General features: G+C 41.2%; 1 protein-coding gene across 3 annotated transcripts in view; it reads right to left on the bottom strand.

The window, feature by feature from the left end:
- NTRK2 (neurotrophic receptor tyrosine kinase 2) overlaps positions 1-15,603 on the bottom strand; it is a 383,866-nt gene that overhangs the window by 91,317 nt on the left and 276,946 nt on the right. For all 3 annotated transcript variants that reach the window (XM_060301090.1, XM_060301091.1, XM_060301089.1), the window contains exon 14: positions 3,622-3,752. In XM_060301090.1, the coding sequence (XP_060157073.1) occupies positions 3,622-3,752 (131 nt within the window). The remainder of the gene's footprint in view (positions 1-3,621; positions 3,753-15,603) is intronic.

Raw genomic sequence — 15,603 nt, 5'->3', positions numbered from 1 at the left:
TAACGCATCCACAGCTAATGCAGGGAAATGGTGATGCAGTGTTTCCTTGGCAATTGAGTTACTTAAAGGTAAAGGAACTCATTTTGATCAAAGACCGGTTTCTCTGCTGCTCATCCTCTCTGTGGGTTCTTCGGTTGTCATTCAGTGGAAAGTGATAAATCCATTTCACTAAAAAACAAAGGTCATCCAAAAAATCAAGAAAAGGGCAATCCGGCTGGATCCAAACAAGCAGATCCTCTAATGGGAGGGGCGTGCTCAGCCTCCCACGCGCCCTTGAGGGCCTTGCGCATGCCTTAGGATCGCTCCCACCTTAAACTGGCTTCCGTAGGTCCCTCAAACCTTAAGTCATTCGGGGCAAGCGATGCCAGAATGTACAGGAACCTGACATCTGTCAGTCTGAAAGCAAAACCTCGGATTTCAAACCCGTCAGTTCCTTCTAGAGAAGGAAAAAGGACAATAGCTGCTATTTCTTAGCATGCATAATCAATGCTGCAGGGGTTGCTAGGCAACAGGCAGGAAGACCGTCAAACATCCCTGGGTGCCTCCAATGGAGAAGAAGCAGCCCTGGAAGCCATTCCTCAGAGGTGAAGGGCTATGCAGGCCCTGGAGGCCACGTTCAGTTTGTCTCATTCCTTAAAAAAAAATCCCTTTATTGTGGTCAGGACGGAACCATAGACATTTTCCTCCCAGGCTTATTAGATAGTCTTTGAATACACTTTCAATTGGCCCACACGCTTAAAAATGAGCAGATCAGGCTGGTGAGAGGCAGCTCTATGAAAGGTTCATGTGTTTTTCTGACCCAATTCATCCCGGAGCCCATGAAAAATCAGACTTGTTTCTTCCGTGGCTGTGGCCTCTGGATCCCAGAAAGTTAAAATGGGCCTCCTCTCTGAAGCTTGAAATCATTCTGGCCAATGTAAGCAAAGCCTCCGATTTCAACAAAAGTTCACATTCAAGGTCATCGAGATGCAATTTCTTAGCTGTGTGACCTTGAAGTTGAAATGAATTTTTAAGCTGTAGATATTTTGCTCTCTCTACGTGAGATAAGGGGACAAATTTGCTTGTTTTTTTTTTTGTTTTTTTTTTTGTTTTTTTTGTTTTGCGGTACGCGGGCCTCTCACTGCTGCGGCACGCGGGCCTCTCACTGTTGCGGCCTCTCCCGTTGCGGAGCACGGGCTCCAGACGTGCAGGCTCAGCGGCCATGGCTCACGGGCCCAGCCGCTCCGCGGCATGTGGGATCTTCCCAGACTGGGGCACAAACCCGTGTCCCCTGCATCGGCAGGCGGACTCTCAACCACTGCGCCACCAGGGAAGCCCTGGTTTTGTTTTTGTTTTGTTTTTCAGCAATGTTGATTAAAGAGCAAACGCTCATCGCGGGTCGTTAATTTATAAACATTTATGGCAAAGCCAGGAGGTTTATGGGGACTAGGGCCTGGGTCGGAGTCAGGGGTGGGATTAGGGCTATGACTGGGATTTAAACCAGAAAGAAGCCCCACCGGCAGTAGTGATGGGAAGCATGCTGTGGACAGAACAGCTGGCTACACCCTGCTGATGCTGGCTGATCCTTCATCATGACGAGCCCAAGCCCTGACATCCTGTTTTAGCACTAGTTTGGAAGGAAATGTAATGTCTGAGTTGAGGGCGCCATGGCGTTAGTCTCCTTAAGGACACCGCAAGAAGTACGCCGAAGCAGGAGCAGAATTAGGAGTGATACGGAAATGAAAGGCAATACCCACTGAGAAATTCTGTGAGTCTATCTCTTTGTCAGGCTGAGGTCTTTCAGCTATTCCTACACTGTCCTCTAGGTTTCCCTAATCTCCCAGGATTTTCTCACATTCAAAGATTTCACCTTGTGACCCCATGAAGTGAATTTCTGAAGGCCTGACTTAGCTCCCTGGATGGCCTCCTGGCCTCCCCAGGGCCTTCAGTCTCCCTGCCTATGACACATGCTAGACTAGGCTTATATGTTCCCTAAGCGTCTTCCAGCTCTAACCTTGCATCAGGCTATGAATCTACAAAAACAGAGGCACCTTTTGGTCCCATTTTTCCAAAGGGGGGAAAAAAAGATAGCAGCAGAAGAAAGCAAAGACTGCAGATATAGCACTGCCAAATGTTCTGAACATTTTGTGCTTTAAAAAATAACAAACTTTTTGAGTAAATGAAAGAAAAGAGGAAGCAATTGCAGCAGCAGGAATTAAGCATCCTCAGCGTCCCCTCAGGATTCTCACTTTACACCACTCACCGCACTTAACCTCGCATCTCTCTAGCATCTCCCTTCCCCTCTTCTCTCCTCTGTCTCACTCCCCTCCTCCATTTACCTATCTTAGAGATGATGTTTATTTGATTGATATTACATTGCTCATCCCTAGAAAGGTCTGTCCTTTATTCGCCCCAGAGTGCAGCTTTTTAGGAGCCTTTGCTGAGAGTCTAAGAGTATCCGTGCCAGTCAGCTTAGTTACTTTTGATGACAAGGAAAGCAAATACACAGTGTTTCATCTGGATGAACTTTAACAGAAACTGTGTTTAGTCTGCAGGCTGGGGAAGTTCAAGAATCATTTAATTTCTCTCCTCTGTTACCCATTACACATATATTAAAGTATTTTAAGGCTAAGTACAACAGTAATGGAATACATGTCTCATTTTTAAAAAGCTGTCCTGGTTATAATGAGTAAATAAATGTCATTTGTACAAATATTCTGTGTTTGGCCAAACAAACAAACAAATAAAAACCCAAACTCATCATGTGAGGCCAAGAAGTTACATTTTATTACATTAGCCACATCCGTATGCATTCGGCATTTAATTCACTTTATAAACATATGCCTCTTTTAAGTGTTTTATATATATTATACTTGGGTGAGTTGTTCCGTTTGTAATTTTGACAATGCCATGTGTAAACGATATGCTGAAGTCTTTTGTGCTATTTATGTTGATTCTTGTGATTTAGAGAGCTCAGTGGAAATTTTAGCCCTTTCAATAATGTTTATCTTATTGAAGAACAGGTCTCCTGTTTTGAGTTTACGAAGACATGGCTATGATGAAGGACTTTCAGACTTCTGTGTAAAATCTTGTGTCTCCTAGGGAGGTGGGATCTACCAGAGATGTCACCCATCCCAGATGGAATCATGCCTAGGGCCTTGGAGACATTTGGGAGGGACAAAGTAAGTATAACAGAAGTTCTCAGCAGAACTGAGGCTGAGAGGGGAAGTGAAGGCCACAGTCTCCCTTCCAGAACCTTCGAACAGGAGACAAACTCCCACTGAGCTTGGACGAGCACCAAGCAACCTGAGGAGACAGTGGAGTCTCCAAGACTCAGCCGGTTGGATTCTGTTTGACCTCACTGACCTCTATCCAGAATTTAGTTCACATTGACCGGAAAGAGTAGCTCAGAGCCATTCACAGCCTGTAGACTGGAAGGCTGTCCCTGAGCAGAACCTCTGACAGTTGGTTGTGCCCCAAATATCCTTCCCACTGTCCATTCCCCTAAAGGAATTTGAACACATCCACCATAGCAGATGTACTTTGCTCCTGAATTGGCCACTACAATAACATAAAATAAAGCATCACTTCCACACCTGGGTGTGACCACGGATAATGAGACGTTCTGGGGTGTTCGCTTACCTTCACTGCCACCAAGATCTTGTCCTGCTCAGGACAGAGGTTATAGCATTCAGCTAGGAAAACTTTTCCAAAGGCTCCTTCGCCTAGCTCCCTTTTCAGAACAATGTTATGTCGCTTGATGTGCTGAACAACTGTAAAACAAAGACAGAATGGACATTGGAATAGAGGCATGTGGAGCTGCAGGCAGAGGATGGGGAGTCAGTGGCTGCACCCTGAGCTTGCAGGCCCCCGGTTCTCTCCTCCGCACAAGGATAACCAGACGGGAAGCTCCGTGTCCAGCCGCAAGGTCCACCCCAAAGGGTTGGAAGGTGGTGGCGTTGGCCTGCTCTCCGGAGTGGAATTATTGTTTCTGATAGAACTAAAGGAACCACCGAGCCGTTGGCTGCAGAGTGTCATTAATGAGCTTTACAGACTAGGAAAGGGGAGAAATGAGAAGGGAATGGATATTAATGGCAGGCCTCTCACGAGCCAGATGTTTTGCATGTATTTGTCAGTTATGTGTCTGGTGGGAAAGGCAGAGAGCTAGCCAGGAAGCCTTAAGTCTTTGTTAAGCCCCCTCAGACTCCTGGGGGAGAGAGGCTCAGAGGATACAAAGGGAAAATGCAAGATCTGTGCATTGCTGATTGAGGCTGTGTCCTCACCTCACTTTTCACCTCCTGCTGAGGTAGGCTCCATGGTTGAGCCGTAGGGACTCCTTTTGTTTAGACCAGAAATGTCTAGAAAAGGCTGGCTTCCTTAGCTCCTTTCTAAGATTGTGTCCTAGTCTTGGCTCTCCAAAGATAAGAGGAGACAAGAATAGGAGCATCTGGGGAAGGGAGAATATTCCTCCCTCTCGTTCAGAGCAGAGCTGGCCCATGTCACTCATCCATGCGCCTTACTGGGGAAAGAGGCAGGAGGTGGTCCAGGGTCCTTTAGAGCCCAGTAGTGCAAGGTGGGAGGGGAGTGAGTGATTCTCAGGACAGAGCCAGTGGAGAAGCCCAAAAAGAGACTGTGCAGAGGACGGAGCTGCCGTGTGAGCTTGGGCCTCTTCACCCAGCACATCAAGTGTTGGATCCCTTAGACCAGGGTTTCCACCAGGTCAATGGCACCATGCTTTTCTGGACAACTCATCCCTGAATGGCAGAGTTTAAAAGGACTGTGACTCCCTCTAGAGCTTGGAATGTGCAGCCGACAATATTCTCTCATTTGACTCTCACCACACTGGGAAGCATTCCTTCCTACATTTTATACTTGGAGAAACTAAGTCTGTGAGAAATTCAACGATGCACAGCATGGGAATGGAGGAGTTGGCATTTGAACTTAGGTCTGCCTGAATCCAGAGTCCGTGATTTTTCTTTGACACCACAAAGTTCCTTTCCAATTGTAAATTGTGTTAAGTATAACAAGAGAAATAGAAATATATAATAGACTAAAAAGTAAAAATAGTCTTCCCACCTCCTCTCTGCTTAGTTCACTCTTCAAAGGCCAGTTCAAACTCTCAAAAGTTCAAAAGGAAATACAAGGCATATCTCCGTAGTTTTAATAATAATAAAGTGAATACCCAGGAACCCACCATTCCATTGTAAGACACAGAATATCACTAGTACTTTTAAAGCACCACTGTGTTCTTTCTTGATTGTACCCACCTCCTACTCACCTCCCAGGGGTAACCACTATCCTGTATTTTGTGTTAATCCTTTGCCTTATTGGTTTGCTATCAATGACGTATCCTAAACCAGAGAGTGTTGGGCTTTGCCTGTGTTGAACTTATATAAATGGAATCGTACTACAAGCATCCTTCCATGTCTTACACCTGTCACTCAACAATGTCCTTGAGATTGAATTACACTGTGTGTGTAGTAGTAACTCTTTTGCTTTTACTACTTTATAATATTCTGTGGAAGGACTGTAACACCATTTATTTATCCATTCTATGTTGATGGATATGTTATACAGTTTCTTTTTAGATACAGCTCGATATAAAATGCAACTGGTGATTAAGGTTCTGTTTTAATAGGATTTTTTCCCCTTATAATTCATGTGGTTTGGAGCTACGGCTGCTTCCATGGGCCTCTGGGAACTCAGGGTGATAAAAACCAAAAGGTCTTTTATGAGCAACATTATTAATGAATCTAAGAATGTATATTAATTTCTCATGCTCCAGTAGCAATGATTGAATTTAAGAGGGAGAAATGTGTTCATTAGGGAGAGTGCCCATATGAAGAGACGAATGTAATTCTTGCAGAGAATTAGCTGCCCTATTTAAATCTAATATTTAACTCCATGGTTGTCACATGTTCATTGGGAATTAAATTGCCACTTGATTTACTTTACACTCCAACCAGATCAAGGCAAGTATTTAACTCTTCTTTTTTTTGCATTTGATTTATACTTTTCCTCTTTCCCTCCCTCCTTTCTTTCCTTCCTTCCTCCCTCCCTCTCTCTCTCTCTCTCCCTCTCTCCATTCCTTCCTCCCTCCCTCCTTTCTTTCTCTCTTTCTTTCTTTTCTTTGTTTCTTTCTCCCTTTCCTTTCCTTCCTTCCTCCCTCTCTCTTTCTCTCTTTCTTTCTTTCTTTCTTTCTTTCATTCCAAGCAGTAAAAAAAAGTTGGTGGCAAATAAGTTCATAAAGCTATGGATAAAGCCACAACTTGGTCATCTTCAAAGCTAAAATTGATGAGACCAGTTTTCCCATGTTGACCTTGAAGGCAGTAAATGTACCTTTTCTTTAAGAAATGGGCTATTTTGCATTAATTTGTTTTGCTATGTTTGAGATATAATAGATTACAAGAATGCTGGCCTTTTGCAAATGTACTCCCTCTAAATAGAATGAATTTCTCTTTTCTAAGACTGGAAGCCACCAAAGGGCACAGGTAACAATTTTGTGTTTGTATTTGCATTCCTGCCAGGGTCTCACAGCTGGTGCTACCCAAACATTTGTTGAAAAATGTGCCGAATGACAATAAAAACAACAGACAAATACTGTTTAGTTATATTATTTCAGTTAACTGACAATAACCCTGTTGAGTATGTAGGCAATAAAGCAGCCCAGTTCTCCAAGATATCAGGAGTAGGGAGAACAACTAGTCTGGAGCTATTACATCCTTGAGCTAAGAATTTCTTCCCATTCCAGGAGAGCATCGGGGCTTATCCCAACCTGCCTCATTGTCTGCTTCCCTCAATCAAGGGAAGTCCCTGGTACGCTCTCAGGGCCTCCCTCTTTATCCAGCCTCAAACCCCCAAATTGCTCATAAGTGCCCAAGGCTGAGCCAATGCTCACGTCTTCACCTTCCTCACAACCCCTTCCATCGGTCCCTCTGGGCTCGCTCCCCTGTCATCCACAAGCTCCCTGTATCCTCAATCTCTCACCTCCTCGACTCAAATAAAACCTTGGCTATGCCTGAGGAAACTCATGCCTTCTCCCTGCAGCCCTCTCAAATGAAAGCCATCCCCACTCCTCACCCCCAGGTTCTTCAAGGTCTGTGTGCCTGATGTCTGACCATTACCCACCCCACTCCTGCTAGAGCCCCAGCCAGCTGAAAGCATCTATCTTACAGAACCATCAGCCTGACCATGTCTGCCCCCTCGCTCTGACATCTGGGCTACTCCTCTCACCCACTGAGCTCCTGGCTCAAGCTTTCCCTCTCCATCCTCCCGATGCCATCATTCTCAGGGCCCAAGGCACAGAGGGCTGAAGGAGCTTGCCCAAGCTGTACAAACACTCGGCTGCCATTTGTCTTGTGTCTTTCAATAGTGTGGCTGAGAGGCGAGGCATTGGGAAGTCTGGTTTGGCTGTTTGCATGGCATTTAGCTGACTTTTTCTGGGAGCAAGACTTCCTTTTTTAAAATTTTATTTTATTATTTTCTTTTGGCGGGGGGGGGGGGTAGGGCTCACCATGTGGCCTGCAGGATCTTAGTTCCTTGACCAGGGATCAAACCTGTGCCCCCCTGCAGTGGAAGTGTGGAGTCCTAACCACTGGACCACTAGGGAAGTCCCAAGACTTTCTTAATGAAGGAAGCAATGCACTGGTTCCTATTCTAGACAGTCTCACTGTGGACAAGCACTTTGAATAACACTGCCTTAAAGGGTCCTAGGAACCCTGGGTTCGTTGTACACAAAATATCCTCAGTGAAGTGAGTCTAAAGATTCCATGATAAATAAGCTATCAGGTAAGCATGTTAAAATTTTTACACGCTTCATTTCTCTGAGGTCAGTCAATTCTCTGCTTTTAACTTTGGAGACCCCAGTAAAAAAACCTCAAACCCAACATGAATAACTAATAAAAAAATAAATGAAAGCCCAGACTCTACCATAAATGGCTCCTTAGTTTTGGAGGAAAACGCAAAACAATAATTGATTTTTTTTAAAAAAGTTTTATAAAAAAAGTATCTCTTTGAAATTCACCTTGCCAAAAAAAAAAAGAAAGGAGTATCTTGAAGAGGTGTAGGTGGTGTAGGAGCTATACCAACAAACTCATGTGGTCTGCAGACTGATCTATGTACGTTCACATAGTCAAAACAAAGGGTGTGATTAGATTATTGTGCAAAGAAATCTGCTCTGTGGAATTGGGGAGAAATTGATGACCAGCAATAATAATCGTGATGAGGGGCTAAAAACTGTCTGGATGTCTTTATCACTAATGGAATTTTCCAGAGTGAAAATTTGGTGCCCTTAGTCATTTGCTTCCCATGTACCAGAACTGAGTAGATTTCTGGTTTTGTATTAGTATCACATTACAGCCACTGAAAAATGTATTTTGTCACAAAGTAGCTTCAATAGTTTATAGAGATGCTTTGCAGTTTCAGATGGTTTAAATCAAATTCCTGGTATCAGTATCTCCCAGAAGTAAATATTCCATATTTACACATAGGCTATAGTATCAGCCCATCTCTGTATTCATTATTACTAAATCTAAAACTAACAAAACAAATAAATAAATACAACTCTACCCACTTAAGGTTGAAATCGGAAATATATCCTCCCACTTCCTCAGTAATGGGGTTTCATAGAGATCCTTGGCCTCCTGGACACATCCTGCTCAGAACCTGGACATTTGAGACATTTATTGAGTCTCTAATATATGTCAAGTACTAAGTGACCTGCAGTTAAAAGGAAAGATATTTTAAAGTTGTGAGTAGGATGGTAAAAAGTAATATACCCCAGAAGATAATGTTGTGTATTAGGATCAATCTTTCTGTTGCCCTACAGACCTGAATGTAGGGCCTGCCTCAATAGTTCCAATGCAAAGGACCAGATGCTATGATGGGAACAGAAGCTAAAGATCATTGAGGCTGACTCCCTCGTGTTTGACAGTAAGCCAGTGAGTCTCAGAGAGATGAAGTAACTTCCCCAGGACCACACAGCTAGAAGGAGACCAAGCTAGAACTCAGATCCCCTGACTCTCAGAAGAATGACCTTGCACTCTGTAACACAAACCCCATTTGAGACTGCAGGCAGCGAGCATTCCCTGACAGTAAAGTGATAACAGGTATTTCATTTAGTTAATTATCTCTTCTACTAGAAATACTTGAAACATTGACGTTTATCATCTGAAATGGATCAAGTATCTCATAATGAAGAATTTCATTAGAAAATGGCCAATAAACATAAAATATGAGCGCAAAAAGCGTGATGTCAAAACTATGAGAAATGCTTGAGCTTGATATTAAATGCAATTAACAAAAATTATTTACTAAATATCTTAATGTCTATTTCATAGGGAGCATATTGAAACAGGTTAAATCATCCACCTTGTAAAAATAAATTTGTATGAAAGACAGGAACTATGCTTTTTGATTTCATCTATATTTTTATTAAGATATAAATTGGGACTAAATTGAAAATAAATGCAATTAAGACCAGAGATATAACCACACCAGGACAAGACAAAGCCAAATATTCATAAATAATATTAATGATGAAATAAAACGTAATAGTACTGAGCCATTCTTAAGCACTTTTCAGCAAAAAATCTCAATGTGCATTACCATCGATTAATTTTTATATCCCTCTGCATGAGGTCAATAGTCACATTTATTTTACATATGACACCTCAATTAATTGATTATCTTGTGAGCAAGCCACTTATCCTTTTCCAAGTGCAATTTCCAATGAAATGAGGAAATATGGAGGGAAGAGAGGAGCCCTAACATGTGCTGATTGCTATTATGGGCCTGAAAATGTGCTGAGAGGTTTACAAGCAATATCAATCTTCATAGCTATCCAGTAGGGCATCCTTATTTCCATTTTCAGATTAAAGTAAAAAGAAGAGGATCATATGAGCTAAATAAGTCACCCAAGTTTGTACAATTGGTAACAGGCAGAGTTTAAGTTCTTTCCACTACAGCACTCCACCTTTCCTTGGCCTTCTTACAACAGACAAAGTGTAAGAGAAAGTGAGCTTGACTTTGCCCACCTAGGGAGTCATGGGTCGACTTTTATCAACTTACTTCAACAAACCTTTATTAAACACCTACTATAGCCTGGGCATTTTTCTGTGGCCTAGTATAAAGGATGCACAAAATAATCCCTTTTCTCAAGGAACTCACAACATAAAAGGGCAGAAAAACACATGCTTATACCTATCGTAACTTTTACTTGCACCTCTGCTTCATTCACAAAAGATTTCAGGTACTTTATGTGATCATGCAAGAGAAAGCAAAAACTTAAACAAGAACTGAAGTCAGAGAAAACGGAAAAGAAGGCTAAAACAAGATGTTAAGTAGAAATGCAAACATGCAGATTCTAAGGTTCTAAGATTCTAAGCTCCTCATGCTTATTAAAATTAAGTCATAAATTGATTCTGAGTTTCCTGGCAGACGAAGGCAGGAGGAAACAAAATAATTTATAAAATTTTGACTACCCATAAGTAAGAACACAGATATGTCTTATGGTAAGTAAGATTCTTCACAGCATTTAGTTTTGAAAGGAATTTATGGAATGGATTTTACATAGGAGATCAATGTCCTTAACAATGTCTGTAAAGTAAATAGTGAATTTCCTAAGAATATTTCTCATGGCAGAGCTCAATGAGAAATAAACGTATGACACAAAAGCCACCCTCAGTCAAATATGCACAGCGCTTATCATCGTAATGGCATAAAAAGCAATGTCTATGGGCTTATTCAAGAATGCTTTGGGCACTCTCCCTTGTGAGAGCACTGGAATCACAACTAACTGCTGAACAATCATGGACAGGAAGACACTGGAACTCACCAAAAAAGATACCCCACATCCAAAGACAAAGGAGAAGCCACAGTGAGGCAGTAGGAGGGGCACAATCACAATGAAATCAAATCCCATAACTACTAGGTGGGTGACTCACAAAGTGGAGAACACTTATACCACAGAAGTCCACCCACTGGAGTGAAGGTTCTGAGCCCCACGTCAGGCTTCCCAAACTGGGGCTCCGGCAATGGGAGGAGGAATTCCTAGAGAATCAGACTTTGAAGGCTAGCGGGATTTGATTGCAGGACTTCGACAGGACTGGGGGAAATAGAGACTCTACTCTTGGAGGGCACACACAAAGTAGTGTGCGCATCAGGACCCAGGGGAAGGAGCAGTGACCCCATAGGAGACTGAACCAGACCTACCTGCTAGTGTTGGAGGCTCTCCTGCAGAGGTGTGGGGTGGCTGTGTCTCACTGTGAGGACAAGGACACTGGCAGCAGAAGTTCTGGGAAGTACTGCTTGGCGTGAGCCCTCCCAGAGTCTGCCATTAGCCCCACCAAAGAGCCGGGTATGTTCCAGTGTTGGGTCGCCTCAGGCCAAACAACGAACAGGGAGAAAACCCAGTCCCACCCATCAACAGACAAACAGATTAAAGTTTTACTGAGCTCTGCCCTCCAGAGCAACACCCAGCTCTACCCACCACCAGTCCCCCCATCAGGAAACTTGCACAAGCCTCTTAGATAACCTCATCCACCAGAGGGCAGACAGCAAAAGCAAGAAGAACTACAATCTTGCAGCCTGTGGAACAAAAACCACATTCACAGAAAGATAGACAAGATGAAAAGGCAGAGGACTATGTACCAGATGAAGGACCAAGGTAAAACCCCAGAAAAACAACTAAATGAGTGGAGATAGGCAACCTTCCAGGAAAAGAATTCAGAATAATGATAGTGAGGATGATCCAAGACCTCAGGAAAAGGATGGAGGCAAAGATTGAGAAGATGCAAGAAATGTTTAACAAAGACCTAGAAGAATTAAAGAATAAACACCTAGAAGAATTAAAGAACAAACAAACAGAGATGAACAATACAAAAACTGAAATTAAAAATACACTAGGAGGAATCAATAGCAGAATAACTGAGGCAGAAGAATGGATAAGTGACCTGGAAGACAGACTGGTGGAATTCACTGCCACGGAACAGAATAGAGAAAAAAGAATGAAAAGAAACGAAGACAGCCTAAGAGACCTCTGGGACAACATTAAATGCAACAACATTTGCATTATAGGAGTCCCAGAAGGAGAAGAGAGAGAGAAAGGACCCAAGAAAATATTTGAAGAGATTATAGTCAAAAACTTCCCTAACATGGGAAAGGAAATAGCCACCCAAGTCCAGGAAGTACAGAGAGTCTCAGGCAGGATAAACCCAAGGAGAAACACACCGAGACACACAGTAATCAAACTGACAAAAATTAAAGACAAAGAAAAGTTATTGAAAGCAGCAAGGGAAAAATGACAAATAACATACAAGGGAACTCTGATAAGGTTAACAGCTGATTTCTCAGCAGAAACTCTACAAGCCAGAAGGGAGTAGCATGACATATTTAAAGTGATGAAAGGGAAGAACTTACTCTACCCGGCAAGGATCTCATTCAGATTCGACGAAGAAATGAAAAGCTTTACAGACAAGCAAAAGCTAAGAGAATTCAGCACCACCAAACCAGCTCTACAACAAATGCTAAAGGAACTTCTCTAAGTGGGAAACACAAAAGAAGAAAAGGACCTACAAAAACCAAACCCATAACAATTAAGAGAATGGTAATAGGAACATATATATCGATAATTACCTTAAATGTGAATGGATTAAATGCTCCAACAAAAAGACACAGGCTCACTGAATGGATACAAAAACAAGACCCATATATATGCTGTCCACAAGAGACCCACTTCAGACCTAGGGACACATACAGACTGAAAGTGAGAGGATGGAGAAAGATATTCCATGCAAATGGAAATCAAAAGAAAGCTGGAGTAGCAATACTCATATCAGATAAAATAGAATTTAAAATAAAGAATGTTACAGGAGACAAGGAAGGACACTACATAATGATCAAGGGATCAATCCAAGAAGAAGGTAAAAAAATTATAAATATATATGCACCAAACATAGGAACAACTCAATACATAAGGCAACTGCTAACAGCTATAAAAGAGGAAATCAACAGTAACAAAATAATAGTGGAGGACTTTAACACCTCACTTATACCAAAGGAAAGATCATCCAAACAGAAAATTAATAAGGAAACACAAGCTTTAAACAACACAATAGACCAGATAGATTTAATTGATATTTATAGGACATTCCATCCCCAAACAGCAGATTACATTTTCTTCTCAAGTGCACATGGAACATTCTCTAGGATATATCACATCTTGGATCACAAATCAAGCCTCAGTAATTTAAGAAAATTGAAATCACATCAAGCATCTTTTCTGACCACAGCGCTATGAGATTAGAAAAAAATTACAGGGAAAAAACCGTAAAAAACACAAACACATGGAGGCTAACCAATACATTACTAAATAACCAAGAGATCACTGGAGAAATCAAAGAGGAAATCAAAAATTACCTAGAGACAAATGACAACGAAAACATGATGATCCAAAACCTATGGGATGCAGGAAAAGCAGTTCTAAGCGGGAAGTTTATAGCAATACAAGCCTACCTCAAGAAACAAGAAACATCTCAAATAAACAATCTAAACTTACACCCAAAGGAACTAGAGAAAGAAGAAAAAGCAAAACCCAAAGTTAGTAGAAGGAAAGAAATCATAAAGATCACAGCAGAAATAAATGAAAAAGAAACAAAGAAAACAATAGCAAAGATCAATAAAACTAAAAGACAGTTCTTTCAGAAGATAAACAAAATTAATAAAGCTTTAGCCAGACTCATCAAGAAAAAGAGGGAGACAACTCAAATCAATAAAATTAGAAATGAAAAAGTAGAAGTTACAAGAGACACCGCAGAAATACAAACCATCCTAAGAGACAACTACAAGCAATTCTATGCCAATAAAATAGACAACCTGGTAGAAATGGACAAATTCTTAGAAAGCTATAACCTTCCAAGACTGAACCGAGAGGAAATAGAATATATGAACAGACCAATCACAAGTAATGAAATTGAAACTGTGATTTAAAATCCTCCAACAAACAAAACTCCAGGACCAGGTGGCTTCAAGGGGAATTCTATCAAACATTTAGAGAAGAGTCAACACCCATCCTTCTCAAACTCTTCCAAGAAATTGCAGAGGAAGGAACACTCCTAAACTCATTCTACGAGGCCACCATCACCCTGATACCAAAACCAGACAAAGATACTACAAAAAAAGAAAATTACAGGCCAATATCACTGTTGAATATAGATGCAAAAATCCTCAACAAAATACTAGCAATCAGAATCCAACAACACATTAAAAGGATCATACACCATGATCAATATTTATCCCAGGGATGCAAGGATTCTTCAATATATGCAAATCAATCAATGTGATACACCATATTAACAAACTGAAGGAGAAAAACCATACGGTCATCTCAATAGATGCAGAGAAAGCTTTTGACAAAATTCAACACCAATTTATGATAAAAACTCTCCAGAAAGTGGGCATAGAGGGAACTTACCTCAACATAATAAAGGCCATATACAAAAAAGCCACAGCAAACATCATTCTCAATTGTGAAAAACTGAAAGCATTTCCTCTAACATCAGGAACAAAATAAGTATGTCCACTCTCGCCACTATCATTCAACATAGTTTTGGAAGTCCTGGCCACAGCAATCAGAGCAGAAAAAGAAATAAAAAGAATTCAAATTGGAAAAGAGAAGTAAAGCTGTCACTGTTTGCAGATGACATGATACTATACATAGAGAATCCTAAAGATGCTACCAGAAAAACTACAAAAGCTAATCAATGAATTTGGTAAAGTTGTGGGATACAAAATTAATGCACAGAAATCTCTTGCATTCCCATACACTAATGATGAAAATCTGAAAGAGAAATTAAGGAAACATTCCCATTTACCCTTGCAACAAAAAGAATAAAATACCTAGGAATAAACCTACCTACGGAGACAAACGACTTGTATGCAGAAAACTATAAGACACTGATGAAAGAAATTAAAGATGGTACAAACAGATGGAGAGATATACCATGTTTTCGGATTGGGAGACTTAATATTGTGAAAATGACTCTACTACCCAAAGCAATCTACAGATTCAATGCAACCCCTATCAAATTACCAATGGCATTTTTTACAGAACTAGAACAAAAAATCTTAAAATTTCTATGGAGACACCAAAGACCCTGAAGAGCCAAAGCGGTCTTGAGGGAAGAAAAAGGCGCTGGAGGAATCAGACCCCCTGACTTCAGACTATACTACAAAGCTACTGTAATCAAGACAATATGGTACTGGCACCAAAACAGAAATATAGACCAATGGAACAGGATAGAAAGCCCAGAGATAAACCCACACACCTATAGTCAACTAATCTATGACAAAGGAGGCAAGGATATAAAATGGAGAAAAGACAGTCTCTTCAATAACTGGTGCTGGAAAAACTGAACAGCTATATATAAAAGAATGAAATCAGAACACTCCTTAACACCATACACAAAAATAAACTCAAAATGGATTAGAGACTTAAATGTAAGACTGGACACTATAAAACTCTTAGAGGAAAACACAGGCAGAACACTCTTTGACATAAATCACAGCAAGATCTTTTTTGATCCACCTCCTAGAGTAACGGAAATAAAAACAAAAATAAACAAATGG

This window comes from Globicephala melas, chromosome 6 (genome assembly GCF_963455315.2).
Source record: "Globicephala melas chromosome 6, mGloMel1.2, whole genome shotgun sequence".
NCBI lineage: Eukaryota > Metazoa > Chordata > Mammalia > Artiodactyla > Delphinidae > Globicephala > Globicephala melas.
Note: the sequence above shows the minus strand (reverse complement) of the source record. Positions and strands in the feature narration are given on the sequence as shown.